This window comes from Protomyctophum bolini, assembly GCF_963924005.1.
Source record: "Protomyctophum bolini genome assembly, chromosome: 15".
Classification (NCBI taxonomy): domain Eukaryota; kingdom Metazoa; phylum Chordata; class Actinopteri; order Myctophiformes; family Myctophidae; genus Protomyctophum; species Protomyctophum bolini.
The window spans coordinates 9,853,866-9,869,917 of record NC_137876.1 but is presented as its reverse complement, the minus strand read 5'-3'; the positions used below and the strand labels follow the sequence as shown (position 1 = coordinate 9,869,917).

At 39.8% G+C, this 16,052-nt stretch overlaps 3 protein-coding genes across 4 annotated transcripts; 2 read left to right on the top strand and 1 right to left on the bottom strand.

Moving 5' to 3' along the window:
* Window positions 1-371: 371 nt before the first annotated feature.
* On the top strand, window positions 372-3,333 carry LOC308329706 (uncharacterized protein; the record flags this gene model as incomplete). Its single annotated transcript, XM_080784203.1, has 7 exons — window positions 372-657; window positions 888-1,075; window positions 1,306-1,502; window positions 1,587-1,678; window positions 1,765-1,819; window positions 2,505-2,602; window positions 3,095-3,333. 7 exons carry the CDS (start codon window positions 372-374, stop codon window positions 3,331-3,333), a joined length of 1,155 nt encoding a protein of 384 aa, XP_080640329.1.
* A 2,060-nt stretch (window positions 3,334-5,393) lies between these two features.
* On the bottom strand, window positions 5,394-9,043 carry gstz1 (glutathione S-transferase zeta 1). Of its 2 annotated transcripts, none has more exons than XM_080783178.1 (9): window positions 8,902-9,043; window positions 8,511-8,562; window positions 8,344-8,411; window positions 8,035-8,115; window positions 7,759-7,884; window positions 7,175-7,250; window positions 7,022-7,074; window positions 6,584-6,633; window positions 5,394-6,451 (listed from the first exon to the last, which is right to left on the bottom strand). In XM_080783178.1, exons 1-9 carry the CDS (start codon window positions 8,926-8,928, stop codon window positions 6,331-6,333), a joined length of 654 nt encoding a protein of 217 aa, XP_080639304.1. In that variant the 5' UTR covers window positions 8,929-9,043; the 3' UTR covers window positions 5,394-6,330. The 2 variants fall into 2 exon arrangements, with proteins under 2 accessions (XP_080639304.1, XP_080639305.1); XM_080783179.1 differs by lacking the exon at window positions 8,902-9,043 and adding an exon at window positions 8,647-8,887.
* A 754-nt stretch (window positions 9,044-9,797) lies between these two features.
* On the top strand, window positions 9,798-15,300 carry LOC308329341 (complement decay-accelerating factor, GPI-anchored-like). Its single transcript, XM_080783597.1, has 5 exons — window positions 9,798-9,870; window positions 11,784-11,833; window positions 12,372-12,548; window positions 14,303-14,485; window positions 14,975-15,300. The coding sequence occupies exons 2-4, from the start codon at window positions 11,791-11,793 to the stop codon at window positions 14,377-14,379; spliced, it is 297 nt and encodes a 98-aa protein (XP_080639723.1). The 5' UTR covers window positions 9,798-9,870; window positions 11,784-11,790; the 3' UTR covers window positions 14,380-14,485; window positions 14,975-15,300.
* Window positions 15,301-16,052: the final 752 nt, after the last annotated feature.

Here is a 16,052-nt window from a genome sequence, read left to right as displayed (position 1 = left end):
TGATGCTTACACCCTCTAACATATACCTGTGTGTATATATATATATTTTTTTATTGACATTTATTTTGCAAGGACGCCCTGAGTCTTGTTCATTTGGATTTTTGTGTGCGTGTCCGACCGACCAGAAATCTCCCCCCTCGCTTTTGGGTGTTTTCCATTCTGAGTTTCAAGCTGACAGAACTCGAACCCATGACTCCACTTTGGCAAGTGATCAGCGTCTTACTTGGCCACGGGTAAGGAAGACTCCTGGTAAATAACATTTAATATTACTGTAGTCATGTGGGCTGAATAACTGATTCTTTGTTTTTGTCCTTCCATGATCCATCTATTTAAAGGATACGACTGCTGGAATTGCAAGGAGAGGCCAGACCATGTGGAGTTCAATTGAAGGCACGGAACAAGGTCCAAGCCCCAAGAAAATGAAGATCTTTGGAGGAACTAGAAGAAAAATCCAAGAAGAGATCTCTGAGCATGAAGGAGATTCCAAACTGGAAAAGGAAAACCTTGTGGGTGCAGACTGTCTATCAGTGTGTCCATCAGCACGCTGGAGACATGGCATGTGTTTGACTGATCATCATACAGCCGTTGTTATTGGAGGGGAGACGTCGGCGACCAGTCAAACTCCTTGCAAGGATTCTCTGTGGAAGCTTGACACAGGTCAGTTAATTTATATGAGGGAAATTTCTTTTCCACTGGCTCGCACACACACATGGATACCTGATAATTCAACAGTCTTTTTCAACCATGTAAAAGACAACTAGCTAGAATCACAAAGTGTTGAATAGATCTATATTGCTAATTTTTGCTGTGTGTGTGTGTGTATCATACTGTATCGTAAGACTGCTACATTTATATATTTTGTTACATGGCTTTTGTATCTTCCTCAGATAATGATCACTGGTTCCCCATGAATTCCTCTGCCTCTGGACCTATACCACCTCCTGCCACTGGCCACTCTGTAACCTATGACCCTGAATCCAACTTGGTCTATGTGTATGGTGGCTTGGGGGAGGGACACAGATACAGTGACCTCTACATTCTAAATACTCTGAGCTGGAAATGGGAGCTTGTCACTGTGAGTTTGTCACAAAAGATAAACCTTGTGGTTACTTAACTTTTCAGTACTTTAGTAATGGTAGCTAGCAAATGTTTCTATTCACCACTTGAGCCTGATTTATACTTTGTCTCACAACATATTGCATTGTGGAGGTTTAGGTCTGTTTTGGAAAATATATTTGCCTATAGTAACATGCCCAAAATGGGGACACTAGTGAAGTTTCTTTTTACGTGCATGTTCCCTCTTAGGCAGCTGGAAACATTCCTTGTTTGGCTCATCACACTGCAGTCTTCTACAAGAAAGAACTGTATGTCTTTGGTGGTGTCCAGCCAAGCCGTGGTGCTATGACAGGCTTGACCAGTGACGCTCTTTACATCTTTAACCCAGAATTTAAACTCTGGTACAAGCCCATCATAGAGGGGAAAGCACCTCTGTCTAGGCTTGGGTAAGTTGACACAATGTCATGAGGTGGTGTTGCCATTTTTTTAATTTAATTTTAAGATTTGATAAAAAATTATGTATTGAGCAGGCACTCGATGACTCTACTCTCGAAGAAGCTGTTTATCTTTGGTGGCCGGAAGACTGCAACCTACCTCAATGATCTCCACGTTCTAGACCTTGGTAAGGTAGAGAGGCATGTCATGTTTTTCCACAGCAATCCTTAATCTTCACACTAATTTGATCTTTTATTTTCTTTTTTATTAAAGGTTTTATGGAGTACACTGCTGTGAAATATCAGAACATGCCACCACTGCCACGGGGGTGAGTACCGTATGTAATTCAACCTTGACAAATGCTATTGCAATGCCCATCTGTATTTCCTTTCTAGGACAGACTTGCTTGTACTACATGGCACGCAGGTTACCGCACAAGATGTCTGTTAATGCACTTTGTTGTTTCGGAAATAATTGTGCCGGTATCTGGAGTTATTATTTTAACAGTGCAAGTACATTGTATTTATATAGCACTTTGAGGTCTCAAAGTGCTTTACATACAGTGAAAATATAAAGCAGATTAAAAATGCTGTACAATTCAGCTCAAACAATAAAAGCGTCGAATAGATCATAAATCAATAAAGTCAAGATGAACCTTCCACAAACCCTAGGTGTGGCTCGCAGACTAGGGGGTGAGCTGTCTGGGATTAATGTTGAAAATCACAGGACCGATCAATGCCAAATGTCTTGTGTGCTGCCAGTAGGCCAATGAAGTAAATCCCAGATTTTATGTTTTTTTAATTTTATACTAGTTTACTTTTTGTGAACTTGAATTATATACTCTAGTCTAAATCAATTAAGAGGCAAGTGACTCCATATGCAGACGTCAATATAATGTCATTAATCTGAGATCCACATGGTAGCCAAGCTGTTATTAGACCCTTGGTGATTGGTATAAGTTTTAAGAATGGTGTTGGAGGAATATTATTGACCCAGGTGATTTATTTTGACAGCTTCCATGCAGCACTTCCAGTGTCAAACGACAGGATTCTGATCAGTGGAGGCTCAAGTTCTATTGGAACTTTACAGGATGTTCATGTCTTCAATATAGGTGAGGATTGTTGCTTAACCCTTTCTCTCAGATGGCAGAATACTGTATACTGAAAGTGTTAACTTTCAGAGGCCAACATTCCTGATTTTTACGGTCTAATTACTCATTGACATAATAATCCTGATTTTGCTACTTACTCCTTGTGTTGAGCATATAGAAACCTTGTATGTCCAAAATGTGACCGTTCTCGCAATGTGAGCTTGTAGATTGGCTTTTTGCTATATTTTGTCATGATGAAATGGGGCATTTATTAAACTGGAATATGAATTTGAGATGATATATATATATATATATATATATATTACACAACAGTAACAATATACTGCATGTCTTAACTAAACGATTCGGTCTGTTAGGATTTTAATTATGGTTTTAATATACTTGACAATTTATAATCACAAAACACTATTCATTTTCTGAGTCGCTGGGTTTCTTGTATCAATAGCTGATGTATTATTTTCGTAGACTGTAACACTTTATTTTTCTTCTCAGACACCAACATGTGGACTTCATTAAAAGCATCACCTCTTGGCGACAAACCTCTTGTTGGACACAGTCTCATCCATCTGAGCACATCCATCCTTACAGATGATGAGAAGCGGAGGCGAAATGAGAAGTGGAGGAAGAACAAGCTTGTGGATATCGAGTGCAGGGTCTTGGTGTTTGGCGGATCAGATGGCTGTGGACTGTACAATGATGCCTTAAAGTGTCATATAGAGATTCCTCTATAATTATATATAATGTATTTTAATGTTTTATTGGTTTTATGTGATTTATTTGTATGAAATAAAATGTACAGTACTTTTAACCTGGATTGATGGATTATTGGATAGAACAAGAGGGATTTTTTAAAACTAAAGGACACATTCATTTTAACATCTCAGCTTTTGTGTGCACCCAGACTGTTATGTTGGGCTATAAGACTAATTGAAAGCACGCCTGTGCTTCTGGTGGTTGACATCGTCTATGCATGAGGGGATCATTTCATGCATTAGGACAATGTCGTGAACCAGGGATGTGTTTTCAGTGATTCTAATTATGTTGAATGGGACTCTGTTCAATATATCTGGGGTGCACACTGACACCCAGATGTGTTTACGTGAAATACCCCTTTCAATTAAGCGGGCTAGTTGGTCTTTTGGATGGACACATTGACTTGCCTTATGAAAGTGCATGTTTGGCTGGTTAATGGTTCTGTCTCATTAGGCCTGCCTGCAGTTTATTGTGGCCTTGCAAGAGCATTTTGTTCAGTCAAGCTAACTATGAAGTAATGGAATTTGCAGAGAATTACATTAAGGCTTTATATTCTCCCTACATGCGTGATTGGTCAAAAGACATCATGGGGAAGTGCATACCCTACAGTGGTTCTCAAAGTTGGGTTCAGGGCCTCTCTGGGTTACGTGAGGATTGACCCTTAGTCTGTAAATGGTGATATCACATTTTTCTAATTTTATTTTGGACAACAAAGCATATTTTACATAGAGGCACTCTTCTTGCATACCTTCAAATAAGGAATGCACCAGCCCGGAAGGCTGGCGTAGACGTCCGGCCACCTAGGCTGCTTAGCGTGTTGCGGGTTCAATTCCGATCCTGATGACCTTTGCTGCTTGTGACTCCCCATCTCTCTCTCCCAATTTCCTGTCAGTCTATCAAAGGCTGAAAAGGCTCCAAAAATATATTTAAAAATAGGGATGCAGTGACGTCATCGGTCAATATCGATATCGACAAATAAAGCTGACATTAACCGATGGTAGTATAATCTATATCTGTTTTTGATAAGCATCAATTTTGCACTGGCTACGTTACCAAGCTGTATTTCTGAACAGTTTGATTTATTTTTTTCCCTGTGACAAAAGGGGAAAATAACCTTAAAAACTAAATGAATATCGGTGTCAGTAGCCGAATTGTTATTTTAAAGTAACGTATCGGACAAGAATTTCCATTTCGGTGCATCTGTGGCAGTTCACCCTGCCACTGAGACTGAAGATAACCAACAGTTTGAATTTGCAGAAAATGAGTTTAGTTTGACATTATTTATTGTGCATTTGTTGATTGATAATTGATTGTTGACTTCATTGAAGGGAGCAACTACTGTGGGGTATGGGGAACATGCCAACAGTGGGAGGGTTTGTTTAGAGAACTCTTTAATCATATTTAGATAATTTATAATATTATGTGACACTAAAATATGTTATGAATTGTGATGTCTCTGGACATTGGGAATGCACTGGTATACTGGTATGATTGTGGAATCAATTGTACTGGTATGATTGTGGAATCAATCCAGGGTTGGTTTGGTCCATGGGAGGGGCCTAGCCTTTATAAGGAGCACCTGCCACTGCCCGGGCAATCAATGTAGGATTGCACAGGGTGCAGAGCAGACCTAGATAGAGCCAACCTGGCCAGTGGGCTGTATATACTTCTTTTTTTTGTATGCCGTTTGTTGGAACCACTTTCTTGTGAACTCTGCAAGGTGAATAAAACCATATTGATTGTTCATCAAAAGACTTGTTTTCAGTACCTTTCACTATTTTTGAGCTGGTTCAGTGCCATTTTTGGGCAAAAAACAGTTCTGTATAAAACATCACAAACCATTTACAACCTCTGGTTAAAATAAAATATGAAAATACACTTTTTCATATACTTTTATACACAAAGGCTACATTATTTCCACTGTGTCACAATTTAGTTTTTAACCGCAAAACAACAAACATCAAATGTGTGATGTTCATGATTCACCAGGAGCCTGGATGCATGGCTTGGTTCCAGGCTTAAAATAATTAATCTCCATGGGAAAAAGTAAAATTGTGGAACCATAAAATGACCGCTGCTATGCCCTATTTGGCCAAGACAAAGGTCATATTGATGACATCAGTGTGTAACATACAAATAGGTGAAAACAATTTCCCCATTGCCTTCGTGACAGAGATATTTACTTTTTTTTTGTTTCATACACCTGACCACCAGGGTAACATACAACATAATATTTTTGTCATGTAGACACTGAAACAGAATGACTATCAAAGGACTTTATTCTACAATGTACATTGTATGCAATACACATAACCAGACTATCGAGATCTCCGCCTACTAATAAATCGGGTGACAATGTTTTGTGGTCTAGAGCAGGGGTCGTTAACCTCTTTGACTTGAAGTGTTGTGTTTTTATTTTCTTGATAGTTAGTGTGCCATGTCAACATTATGTTGAATTATGACACCGTTGATTGCCCATAAATATAACGACATTTCTTTCTTCTTCCGGACTATTTTCTTTCACATCAGGACATTGTAATAATCATTATTAATAACCAGCCTATAGTATCTCCAAGACTCCCTCCCTCCCCAGTCACAGTTCAGTTTGAATGAATGTAGAATTGTGTAGGATTTGCATGCATTTGACAGAGCTTCATTTAATGTTATTTTAAAAAGAAAAATCCTCTCTCGCACACGTGTGCCTGTGATCACCCTTCACTGTGCCAATGTTGGCACCCGTGCCTAAGGTTGCCTATCCCTGGTCTAGAGAGGGCCAGAGGGGTGGTAACAATTCGGAGAACAATTCGCAGAACCCTAATCTGGGTGATGGCAGTGGCCATAGCATAATCACCAGTTCCCTTCACCCGGCCATCCAAGCCCATACAATGAATCTACAATGTATCCAGGCTATAGTTGGTAGGCAGAGATATCCGATCGTCTGGCTATGCAAGACTAATGACACATTTCTCACAATCTTAAGTATCAGCAGGTGTGTCTGGTTGGCAAGACGGATGGCTCACTTTGAAAGCTTCAACTTCCACCAACGTCTCATTAATCCTTTTGATTGTTGGAAATTGCCCGACATTCACTTTGAATCTGTTGGAGACATGACATTCATGGAAAAGTTACATTTTTGTTTGACGTGACATTCATGGAAAAGCAATAGCTATTTTTTTATATTAGAAACAAATGTACCAATGTTTATATTATCATTGAATAACTGGTTACCTTTCAGCATTGTACACTTGTGGGACTAGACAGATGTCAGCCATGGATATCTGAGAAGGAAGAACTTTGTTAATGGACCAAATTAAACTACAGCCATACATTAAACTAATATATATATATGTTGTCACTGTTGGGCAGACACCTTGTATCTCCGTATCAAGTTTTATTTTTTCCTGAGCCACCCCTATAAATTGTGCTATCTTATAATGAGCATTAGTAAGGACCAATTACAATACGGTTGAAAATAGGTGAAGTGCTCCTTTAAGTCTTAGGACGCATGTATTACCAATGAAAAGTATTAACTAATTTGATCCATTGGAACACAGGTTTTTTCCTGGAAAAGTAATGTAAAGTTTTGGACATACAAGGTTTCCACCCGACAGCAACGATATGTGAAGTACAGTATGTATTATTGTAATTCTGATATCATCCCCTCACCTCATCCCCTACACAGTATGTCCCAGCTGTCTCTTTCAGAATGGGCTCTAAAGCTGAGAATGTACACCAGGTTAGCCAAGTAATAAACGCCTCATGAGCAGACTGTCTAAAGTGATTTTTAAAGTAATGTTATAAAGGCAGTTCTCTACCCACCTTGAAAACCACGCTCTATGAAATGCTGTGCCCACTGCATCTTCTCTGCTCCAATCTTCTGGATAACATACAGATTCTGAAACACAATCAGGAAGCAGACAATGAACTCTGCAAGTCAAAAAGAAAACAACGCCATCCGTCAGCTATTTCTAATATTTTTTGTAATTTCATTTTAAGTTCATGTGTGTCTGATCCTATTATGAATCCTTCTACAGTACATACACTTATACTTGGCATTGCTTAATGTTAGATCTCCATCTAACAAAACTTTCATTTTTAATTACATCATTTGTTTGTGATAAACTGCCCCATAACTTTAATGTGTCCTGAGAAAAGTCGTTGATGTCTTTGATCCCACCAAGACTAAACAAATACCGTGTTGCGTTATGATCACGTTATGAGCTTGTAGATCGAATGTTCCCCCCAGAATAGTTACACTAGGGTTTAAATGGTTAAGGGCAATGTATTGGCACATCCACCAGTGATGTACATGATGCTCATCAGTCTGGTTAAGAGCATTAATATGGAGGCAGTTTTTGGTTTGATTGGGAATCCATTTTACCACAGTGTCACCGTGGACTCACCTGCAGAGGCTGTATTCCAGAGGCAATGATGTCACAGATCATTCGGACCTGTGCACGTTTCTTGGGGTCTGCAGGCAGAAGCCTGGGTCCTGGTCTGGTCTCCTCGATGTACTGGATCACAGCCAGCTGGGAGAGCAGAGAAAATGTTGAATCACACAGACAAATACTGAGTTTTAATGAAACTCCTCGGATTGTAGAAATGGACCCTTTCGTAATTAAATTAACACTTAGGCATTTTGTTGTGCTTTCATTGTTAAAAGCATTTTGAAGACTCACAGACTGAGACAGGGTGATGCCATCTATTTGCACAGCAGGCACTTGTTGCATCGGGTTTAATGCCTTATACTGATCCGTAAGCTTGAGTAGAAAGAGAACATGAATATTACTATTTACTACCACAGTTATTATACTTGTGATGTTTATGCAAATATTGTTACCCATTTATGTGGTGTGACACTAGAAGAAAAATAGCAGTTATAAACGTGTATGTGTGTGTGTGTGGGGCCGTGCGTGCATGTTTGTGGCCATGCGCGCGCGTGTGTGTGTGTGTGTGTGTGTCAGATTAGTACATCTCATCAACTGTACCTGCTGACCTCCATCTTTGATTAGATTGACTGGAACATGGTCATAATCGATACCTTTGAGGGCAAAAGCTGGCACACATGACATTAAATATGGTTTTGTGTTTAAGTAAAAGGTGAGTATAGAGGCTCAGGCGAAATTAATAATAATGGGGGAAATACATTACTTACCTATTCTAACCCTCCAAGAACAGGAGCTCCTGAAGTATCCATGAAGTACAGGCTAAACACAAAGCAAATGTTAAAACAAAGCAGACAGCACATTTTTAAAAACCAATGGTTAAATCAAAGTTATCCAGACGTTCACCTTATTGTTGGTCGCCATAGTTTTCTGACACTCACAACTTTCTGTGAATCAACTGCAACTATTATACTCGTTTTGCTGGAGAGCTGGAGAATAAAAGCATCATCTATCTGGCGACCAATAGCGTGTTCCTCTAAAATCCCTCCTCCTTATAGTTATTTGGTCAATGACTAAGCAATTTCTGGGGTTCATATGTTTCACATTAGCAGCCAAGGCATTCACAAAATACAGCACTACTGTCACTGACTGAGCAGTCACCTTAAGGCACGCAAAAGACACATGCATTGTAGTTGACTAGTGCAGACCACGTTCCCTTGTGATCGGGGTATCCAAAAAAGAGTTGAAAATCAACTTGAAATAGCCTAAACAGGCAGTATGAAATGAAAGTCGCCGATCAGCGATCAGTAAGTGTTTTTTGCCAAATCTAAACTAGCAAATATAAGACTTCCGGTGGACAATCTCTTCAAAATAAGAGTATACTCTAGAGTATTGGGGAAAAAAAGATTAATTTGCACATAGCTGAGCACTAAAACTAGACTAACACTAAAACATTTCAGATTACTAAAATATGACTAAAACTAAATTAAATTGTATTCAAAAGACTGTGACTAAAGCTAAATCAAAAATTGCTGTCAAAGGGCACAGTGGCACAGTCGGTATAGTGCTGTCGCCTCACAGCTAGAAGCTCCTGGGTTCAATTGGCGAAAGGGCCTTTCTGTGTGGAGTTTGCATGTTCTCCCCGTGTCCCCTAGGGTAGGTACCCTCACAAAAACATGCAGTCATCCTGGTCTCTAAACTACCTCCACCTGGCCAGCCGGGGGGCCTGATGGAGGGGAAAGGAACTGGCCGGAATAACGTGTTCCTTCCACACGCTACATCCAACCAGGGAAACTCTCCCTGTCAGGTGAAACGAAGCAGCTTGGACTCCTCATGCATATAAGGAAGCATGAGCTCAGTCTGCTGCCCCCCCCCCTGTAACGGACCCCGAGAAGGCTGAACTTTATTTTGAAGAGTATGGCCGGAAGCGCCAGCCAGCTCCTTCCGGCTGTCATCAGAGGGCTATTTAAATCCAGCTGGGAGAGGTGCAGGGAGAGGAATTGTTTGGCATGGACATGGAACTTTGAGAGAACACAAGCATGGAACTTTGAGAGAACACAAGAATGGACCTTGAGAGAGATGAGCAGTTCACATCTCAATGATTTAGCGCCTAGCTGGAAGGGGAAAAAGGTATTATTGTTTTTGATGTTTTCTTGTTATTGTTCACTGAAACTGAATGTTTGTTTGGAGTTTCATTGTTTCCTGAAAATAAATATGATTTACTTTTATATTATGAAACTGCTTATATATATGATGTACTGATATGTGACGCTATTGATGTGATGTTTATTGATCTTTGATGTATTATATGCAGAGTTGGGTGTAACGAGTAACGGAAAATCTCGTTACTGTAACGACACTACTTTGGTCGGTAGCGAGTAATATAACGACACTACTCCTCCAAAATTGATAATCACACTACAGTTACTGGTCGCTTTAGCGCTGCCGTTACTCGTTACTTAATTGCGTCATGTGGCTGCTTTCAGCAGTGTTGCTTAATTTGGACTTGGAGAATAATGCACACAACGGAGATGAGTTGAACATGAAAAGTAATGGTGCGCTGGAGTCGCGGACTAGAACATGTCAAACTGGTGTCAGATCAGCAGCAGCACAGCACTTTTCGCTACTGTCGTGGACTCGTAGGGTGGCCAGACGTCCGGTTTTAGACCCACCTGTCCTCCTCCCACCTCTGGCCGGACACATCAATGTCCGTTGTTCGATATAGCCTACAGCGCTTGTGTCATAACTGTCATTTACGTCGTCTCGGTATTAAAATCTCCGCAGGAGCACTGCTCTGCTCCACACAGCGAGCCAGTCTCCCACTGTCACAGAGACGGAGCAGACGTTGGGCTGTTGCCATGTCCGCTTATTATAAGCGACTTTGGGCTTGTTTTATAATATCCTATAGTCAGGCTTCTTTTGGGCTTGTTTTCATAGACATGGCTGCTTGTTTCTCTTCCAAAACCTGGCAACACTGCCAGTCAGTTTGTTTGTTGTAGAATGTGTGCTTAATGCAGAGATGAATAAACCAAATATGCCGACATGAAAAACTACATTTAATGAGAATGGAGCAGGGAACTCCACATCATAAAGAAAGGGATCCTAAAGCACTGTGAACATATAGGCTACTGATTTCTCTCAGTCTCATTATTTTTATTTGAATATATTTGATTTGATTGATTGAAGAATTGATTAGAAGTTTGCATAGAAAAAGTCACTAGACCGTTTTGGAAAGGCCCATTTTGTTTTATTCCTCCACAACCTGGTAAAGAGCATAAAGAAATATCTTGTGTCCTAGGATTATAAAGATTTGTTAAGTGGTAAATTATGTGACAATGCGACAGGCAATTTTATGGAGTAACGCAAAAGTAATGTAACGAGTAATGTAACTAGTTACTTTCTCCAGGGAGTAATAAAGTAATGTAAGGCATTACTTTTTTCAAAAGTAATATGTAATATGTAGTGCCTTACTTTTAAGAGTAACGGACCCCAACTCTGATTATATGTTTTTCTTTCAGTTTTCACGGTGACAGTTTACAAATAAAATGGTAACATTCATCAGTCGATCTCCAACTCCTTATTGCCAGCTGGGTCCGCTACACCCCCCCCCCCCCCCCCCAGGTTGGCAGAGGAAGTGTAGCGCCCAGGATTACATTAGATAATTGACACTGGGTGAAAAAAATGGGTTGGAAAATCGTGGGATAAAAAAATATATATATATAATAATAATGCTGTCAAACTCAACACTATGGGCTCCATTTTCCACCACTAAACCCCATATCCCTAAACTTATTTGCCTTTTTTACTATTTTGACTAGTTAAAATGCCCAGTCTACAAGCTCACAACGTGTCAATGTAGATTGGCTAGTTGAACTATTCAAAAATGTTTTTCAAAATAGTAAAAAAAAAAAGGCAAATAATTTTAGGGATAAGGGGTTTAGCGGTGACGAAAATGGAGACTTATATGCGGTACATTATGTGTCATTGCTGACCTGTGGTCCATGTGTTTAATTTATTTGTCCTACTCTGTCCTACACATCCAGGAACTGCATGAGTTCAGGAGTGTGGGACGGCCGAGTTCCTGTCTTTGAAGGTAATAATGATAATATACAGTGTTTAGTATAAAACTAACAAAATAATCAACTAGAATTTAGAGGGAAAATAGTTAGACATAACAATTATATAATCTAAAAAGAAAATAACTGAAAACTGTATTAAAAACACTCATTGGGCTAAACCCCAAATGTGCTGACCTCATCAGATTTGTGGAAATTTGCCACAGGAGTTGAATTTCAAACTTTTAGTACATGTTATTAGACACCTTTAGAAACATATTGGTGAAGACATTTCTTGGTAACGTTTTAGTTCCCTGATTTTCATAGGTTTCTTTTACTATGGTATCTCAGGAGGATATTAAATTAATCTTCCATATTCAGCAGTGCTTGTTTTAACTGTTCATGTTTTGTAAATGGCTTTATATTTCTCAACCTTTTTTGAGTCATTACAATAAACAAAAACTGACACTGAAACTAATGACAACCTGAACCAGCAGACAAAGACAAAACACAAATGAATTAATGAAGAATAATGCTGATAAAACTAATAGGCTCTACACCTCCGGTGTCTTCCAGTCGTGCACTGCCCAGAGCCGCCGTCGGTGTCTGATGCAGTGATGTCGGGAGCGTTTGAGACCTACACGTACCACAGCGTGGTGAGCTACCGCTGCCGTAAAGGGACGCTCAGCGGGGACAGGCAGCTCTGGTGCACCAAGGACGGAACCTGGAGTTCCCAACCCCCCACATGCAAAGGTACCACGTGATGTTGGCTCGGATTTTGTAGCGGCAATTATTAATGGTCTCAATATTGACAAGCATACGAAAAGCATCAGAAACAGGACTCCGGCTCAAGATTCAGGCATCGTCATCTTTATTCAGAGTTCTCAGTCAGTACAGCAAAGTGGTAGCATTAACTGCGTCCCAGTTCTCTCCCCCAGCATCAATGAAATCACCCCCCTTTATTCCCAACAATGAAATAGACAGTCAGTAACAGGTGGTCATTCAACATGTCCTTTCTTGGTTGTAGGTTGAGAGAGGAAGGCATAGGTGGCACCTACTGCTAGACTTGTTTCTGTTCTAAATGGGATAGTTACACAAATACTTGTTTGCCAATAGTTGCGAACGCAGTGATTGCGAGACCCTGCAGATCATGTCTGTCTGTCTGTCTGTCTGTCTGTCTGTCCCGCTGTTACACCACCTGCCCGCCACCAGAGGGCGCAGCTGTATCACACACACACACACACACACACACACACACACACACACACACACACACACACACACACACACACACACCCCTTAAAAAAACGTAACTTAAAAAAAATAACACACACACACCTTAAATTAAAAAAACTTAACTTATAAAAACTTTACTTAAAAAAAATAACTTAAAAAAAAATCTTAAAAAACCACAAATATATACGAGCTGCGTTCGCTTCCCCGCGTTTGCGCGTCTTACTTGTGGTATAGTAAGCATGGAGACTCAGCTGTTAGATTGACAGCTGCTGTTCAGTCAGAATTAGCTCAATGGTGAAAGACTGGATGGACGGATGAGAAACACCCTAATAATGTATGATTGTTCTATGTGGCATTCTAATATTTCCATTACAATTTTTAGGTCAAATCACATTTGCTAGGCATTATCGTAGACACATGGCTTTGTTGAGAACAGGTCAAACATACTTTTTAAAGTGAATACTTTATACCTGTGTACGCCTGTCACAGGAAATAGCAGATCTACAAGCTCAAAACCGTGATGCGTTTTGAGCTTGCAGAGCTACGTACTATTTCGATCACGTTTGTCATATCTGCCCTGTGCACCTTGTTTACAGAAATATATATATATTTTTTCATGCATAATGTCCGGACAGAAACCATTGTTAATCACACATTATTTGACCTAATTGTGACAGCCGTATACTTGCAGTTTGATTTCCCTGAGGTCAAATTCCCGGAGGTCATACCATTTGAGATGTTCCAACATGACACTGAGGCGGTTATTTTTTCCCCACCTAATATTGAACCAGCTCAGAGTGTTTACACTGAAAATGAATTGGTTCAGAAATCTAAACACTGGTTTTTGGAACTGGAACCAAAAAATGGCCGCCGGTTCCGTGAAAGAACCATTAAGGCTCCAAGGGTCTAGAACGGAACCAGTTCCTGAACTGAAGTTATTTTGGTGGAAAAGAGGCCTGGGCAGACACTGACAATGTGTACCTTCGACAGGCAGCCTCTGTAGACATTTTTAAAGCACAGCTCAAGACCCACTTCTACACTCTTGCTTTTAATTGATCTTTTATTTATTTTTGTTATTCATGTCCTCACTGCATTACTGCTTGTTTTTTTTTTAATGTTTATGCCTTGCTTTTCTTTTCTTTTTTTCTCCATTGCTCTGTAAAGCACTTTGAGCTGCATTTCATGTCATGAAAGGTGCTATACAAATAAAGTTTTATTATTATTATTATTAATGTCACTGAGGGATGCTTGTTGAATATCTCCTTCTCCAGACATATCCTGTCCCGTCCTCCCCGACGTGCTCCACGCCTCCCGGACGGGGGCCTTCAGGCCGCCCTACGAGCACTGAGACGCCGTGTCATTTCACTGTGACTGGGGCTACGTGTTGCTGGGGTCCACCACCGTATCCTGTGGCATCGATGGACAATGGAGCCCTGAACTTCCCACGTGTAGATGTAAGTAAAACATTGTTTATTTATGTATTAACCCATTCTGACCTGAGATCAGATTCTAAAAATGTCTTCTACATCCTGACAGTTTTCCATTCATATTTTTCAAAAATAGCAGACCTACAAGCTCGTAGCGCGCCGCTAGCTAAAGCATAACATAATGCTAACACCAAAAGGGGTTCCCGTCCAAAATGGATTAATAATTGTGATTAAAAAAAAGAAAACACATGCAGTAATCATATCACGGAAGATGAATGTATGGTAAAGTTGTCCGTCATACAACTGGACAGAGTTGTCTCTGTACTTTGGCTAATCTTTAAGCATGTTTTAATTATCGCAATATTGTTAAACGATATTATCACAGTAATCACATGAAACCTTCACAATATTATATTATCGTCCCATCCCTAGCTTTCTTATTACAACATTTGAACTAATTTCTTGATGTTTTTTGTTTGTTTATTTTAATTTATTCATTTTGTTTTTGTTTTTCAGTGCGTAGCCATTGGCGCGGCCGTTAATGAAGCAACTCAAGGCCTCCCAAAAACTATAATAATTGAGATATTTGATGTGTTCGACTGGGAACATTCAAATACAAATGTTATTTTACAGTAAGACTTTCACACCAATGATGTGGGGGGAAACTAACAGTGTTACATAAATATGATTTTTTTTAATATATTTTGTGATGCACTTAAAGAAGCTCATTGTAAAATGAGAAGCACTAAAATAAGCTACATTGTGAAACAATTGTAAAACTATTCACTAAACTGAAATGAGGTAAAACTTGTATTAACAAATTAAAGAATGATTGAAAAGACTTCTGAAATAAAGTATATTTATTCTTTGCCTTTTTGATGCACAGAAAACACCATTAAAATGCTCTGTACATGATCCCAAGGCCCCATTTGAAAAGTGACAAAATCACAGAGAGCTCAGTGGCACCCTTGTTAAGACGACATCCATATGAGTCACAGGTTGTGGGTTCAAGTCTAGCTGAGTTCCTTCTATACTCTTCACTGTGGATCACATTTTGGAGAATAACACCTTGAAGAACAATGAAAAGCTGCAGAGATTCTCAGAGAGCATGTGGTGGCTCTCTGTGATAAGCTGCTGTCTATGTGAGCCACAGGTTGTGGATTCAAGTTCAGCCCATAGCCCATGGCCTTGGACGGCATACTATAGCACACCGTTTTTCATCATCTTTGAGGATTTGAAAAAAAAGACGTAAATCACTGAGTGATTTTCGTCTATTTCTCAAATACTCGTTTTTCACCATTTTTGACCATGGGCTATCGAACAGGCATACTATAGTATAGCACATTGGTTCCCAACCTTTTTATACTGAAGTACCACCTAAGAAAATATTTGTCTCTCCAAGTACCACCATAATAACTGATAAATATTTCATTCCACTTTTGTCTTTAAAAAAAAAAATTGGGGCAACAAAGTGAGGGTACCTACCCTATAGGGGACACAGGGAGAACATGTGAGGGTACCTACCCTATAGGGGACACGGGGAGAACATGTGAAGGTACCTACCCTAGGGGACACGGGGAGAACATGCAAACTC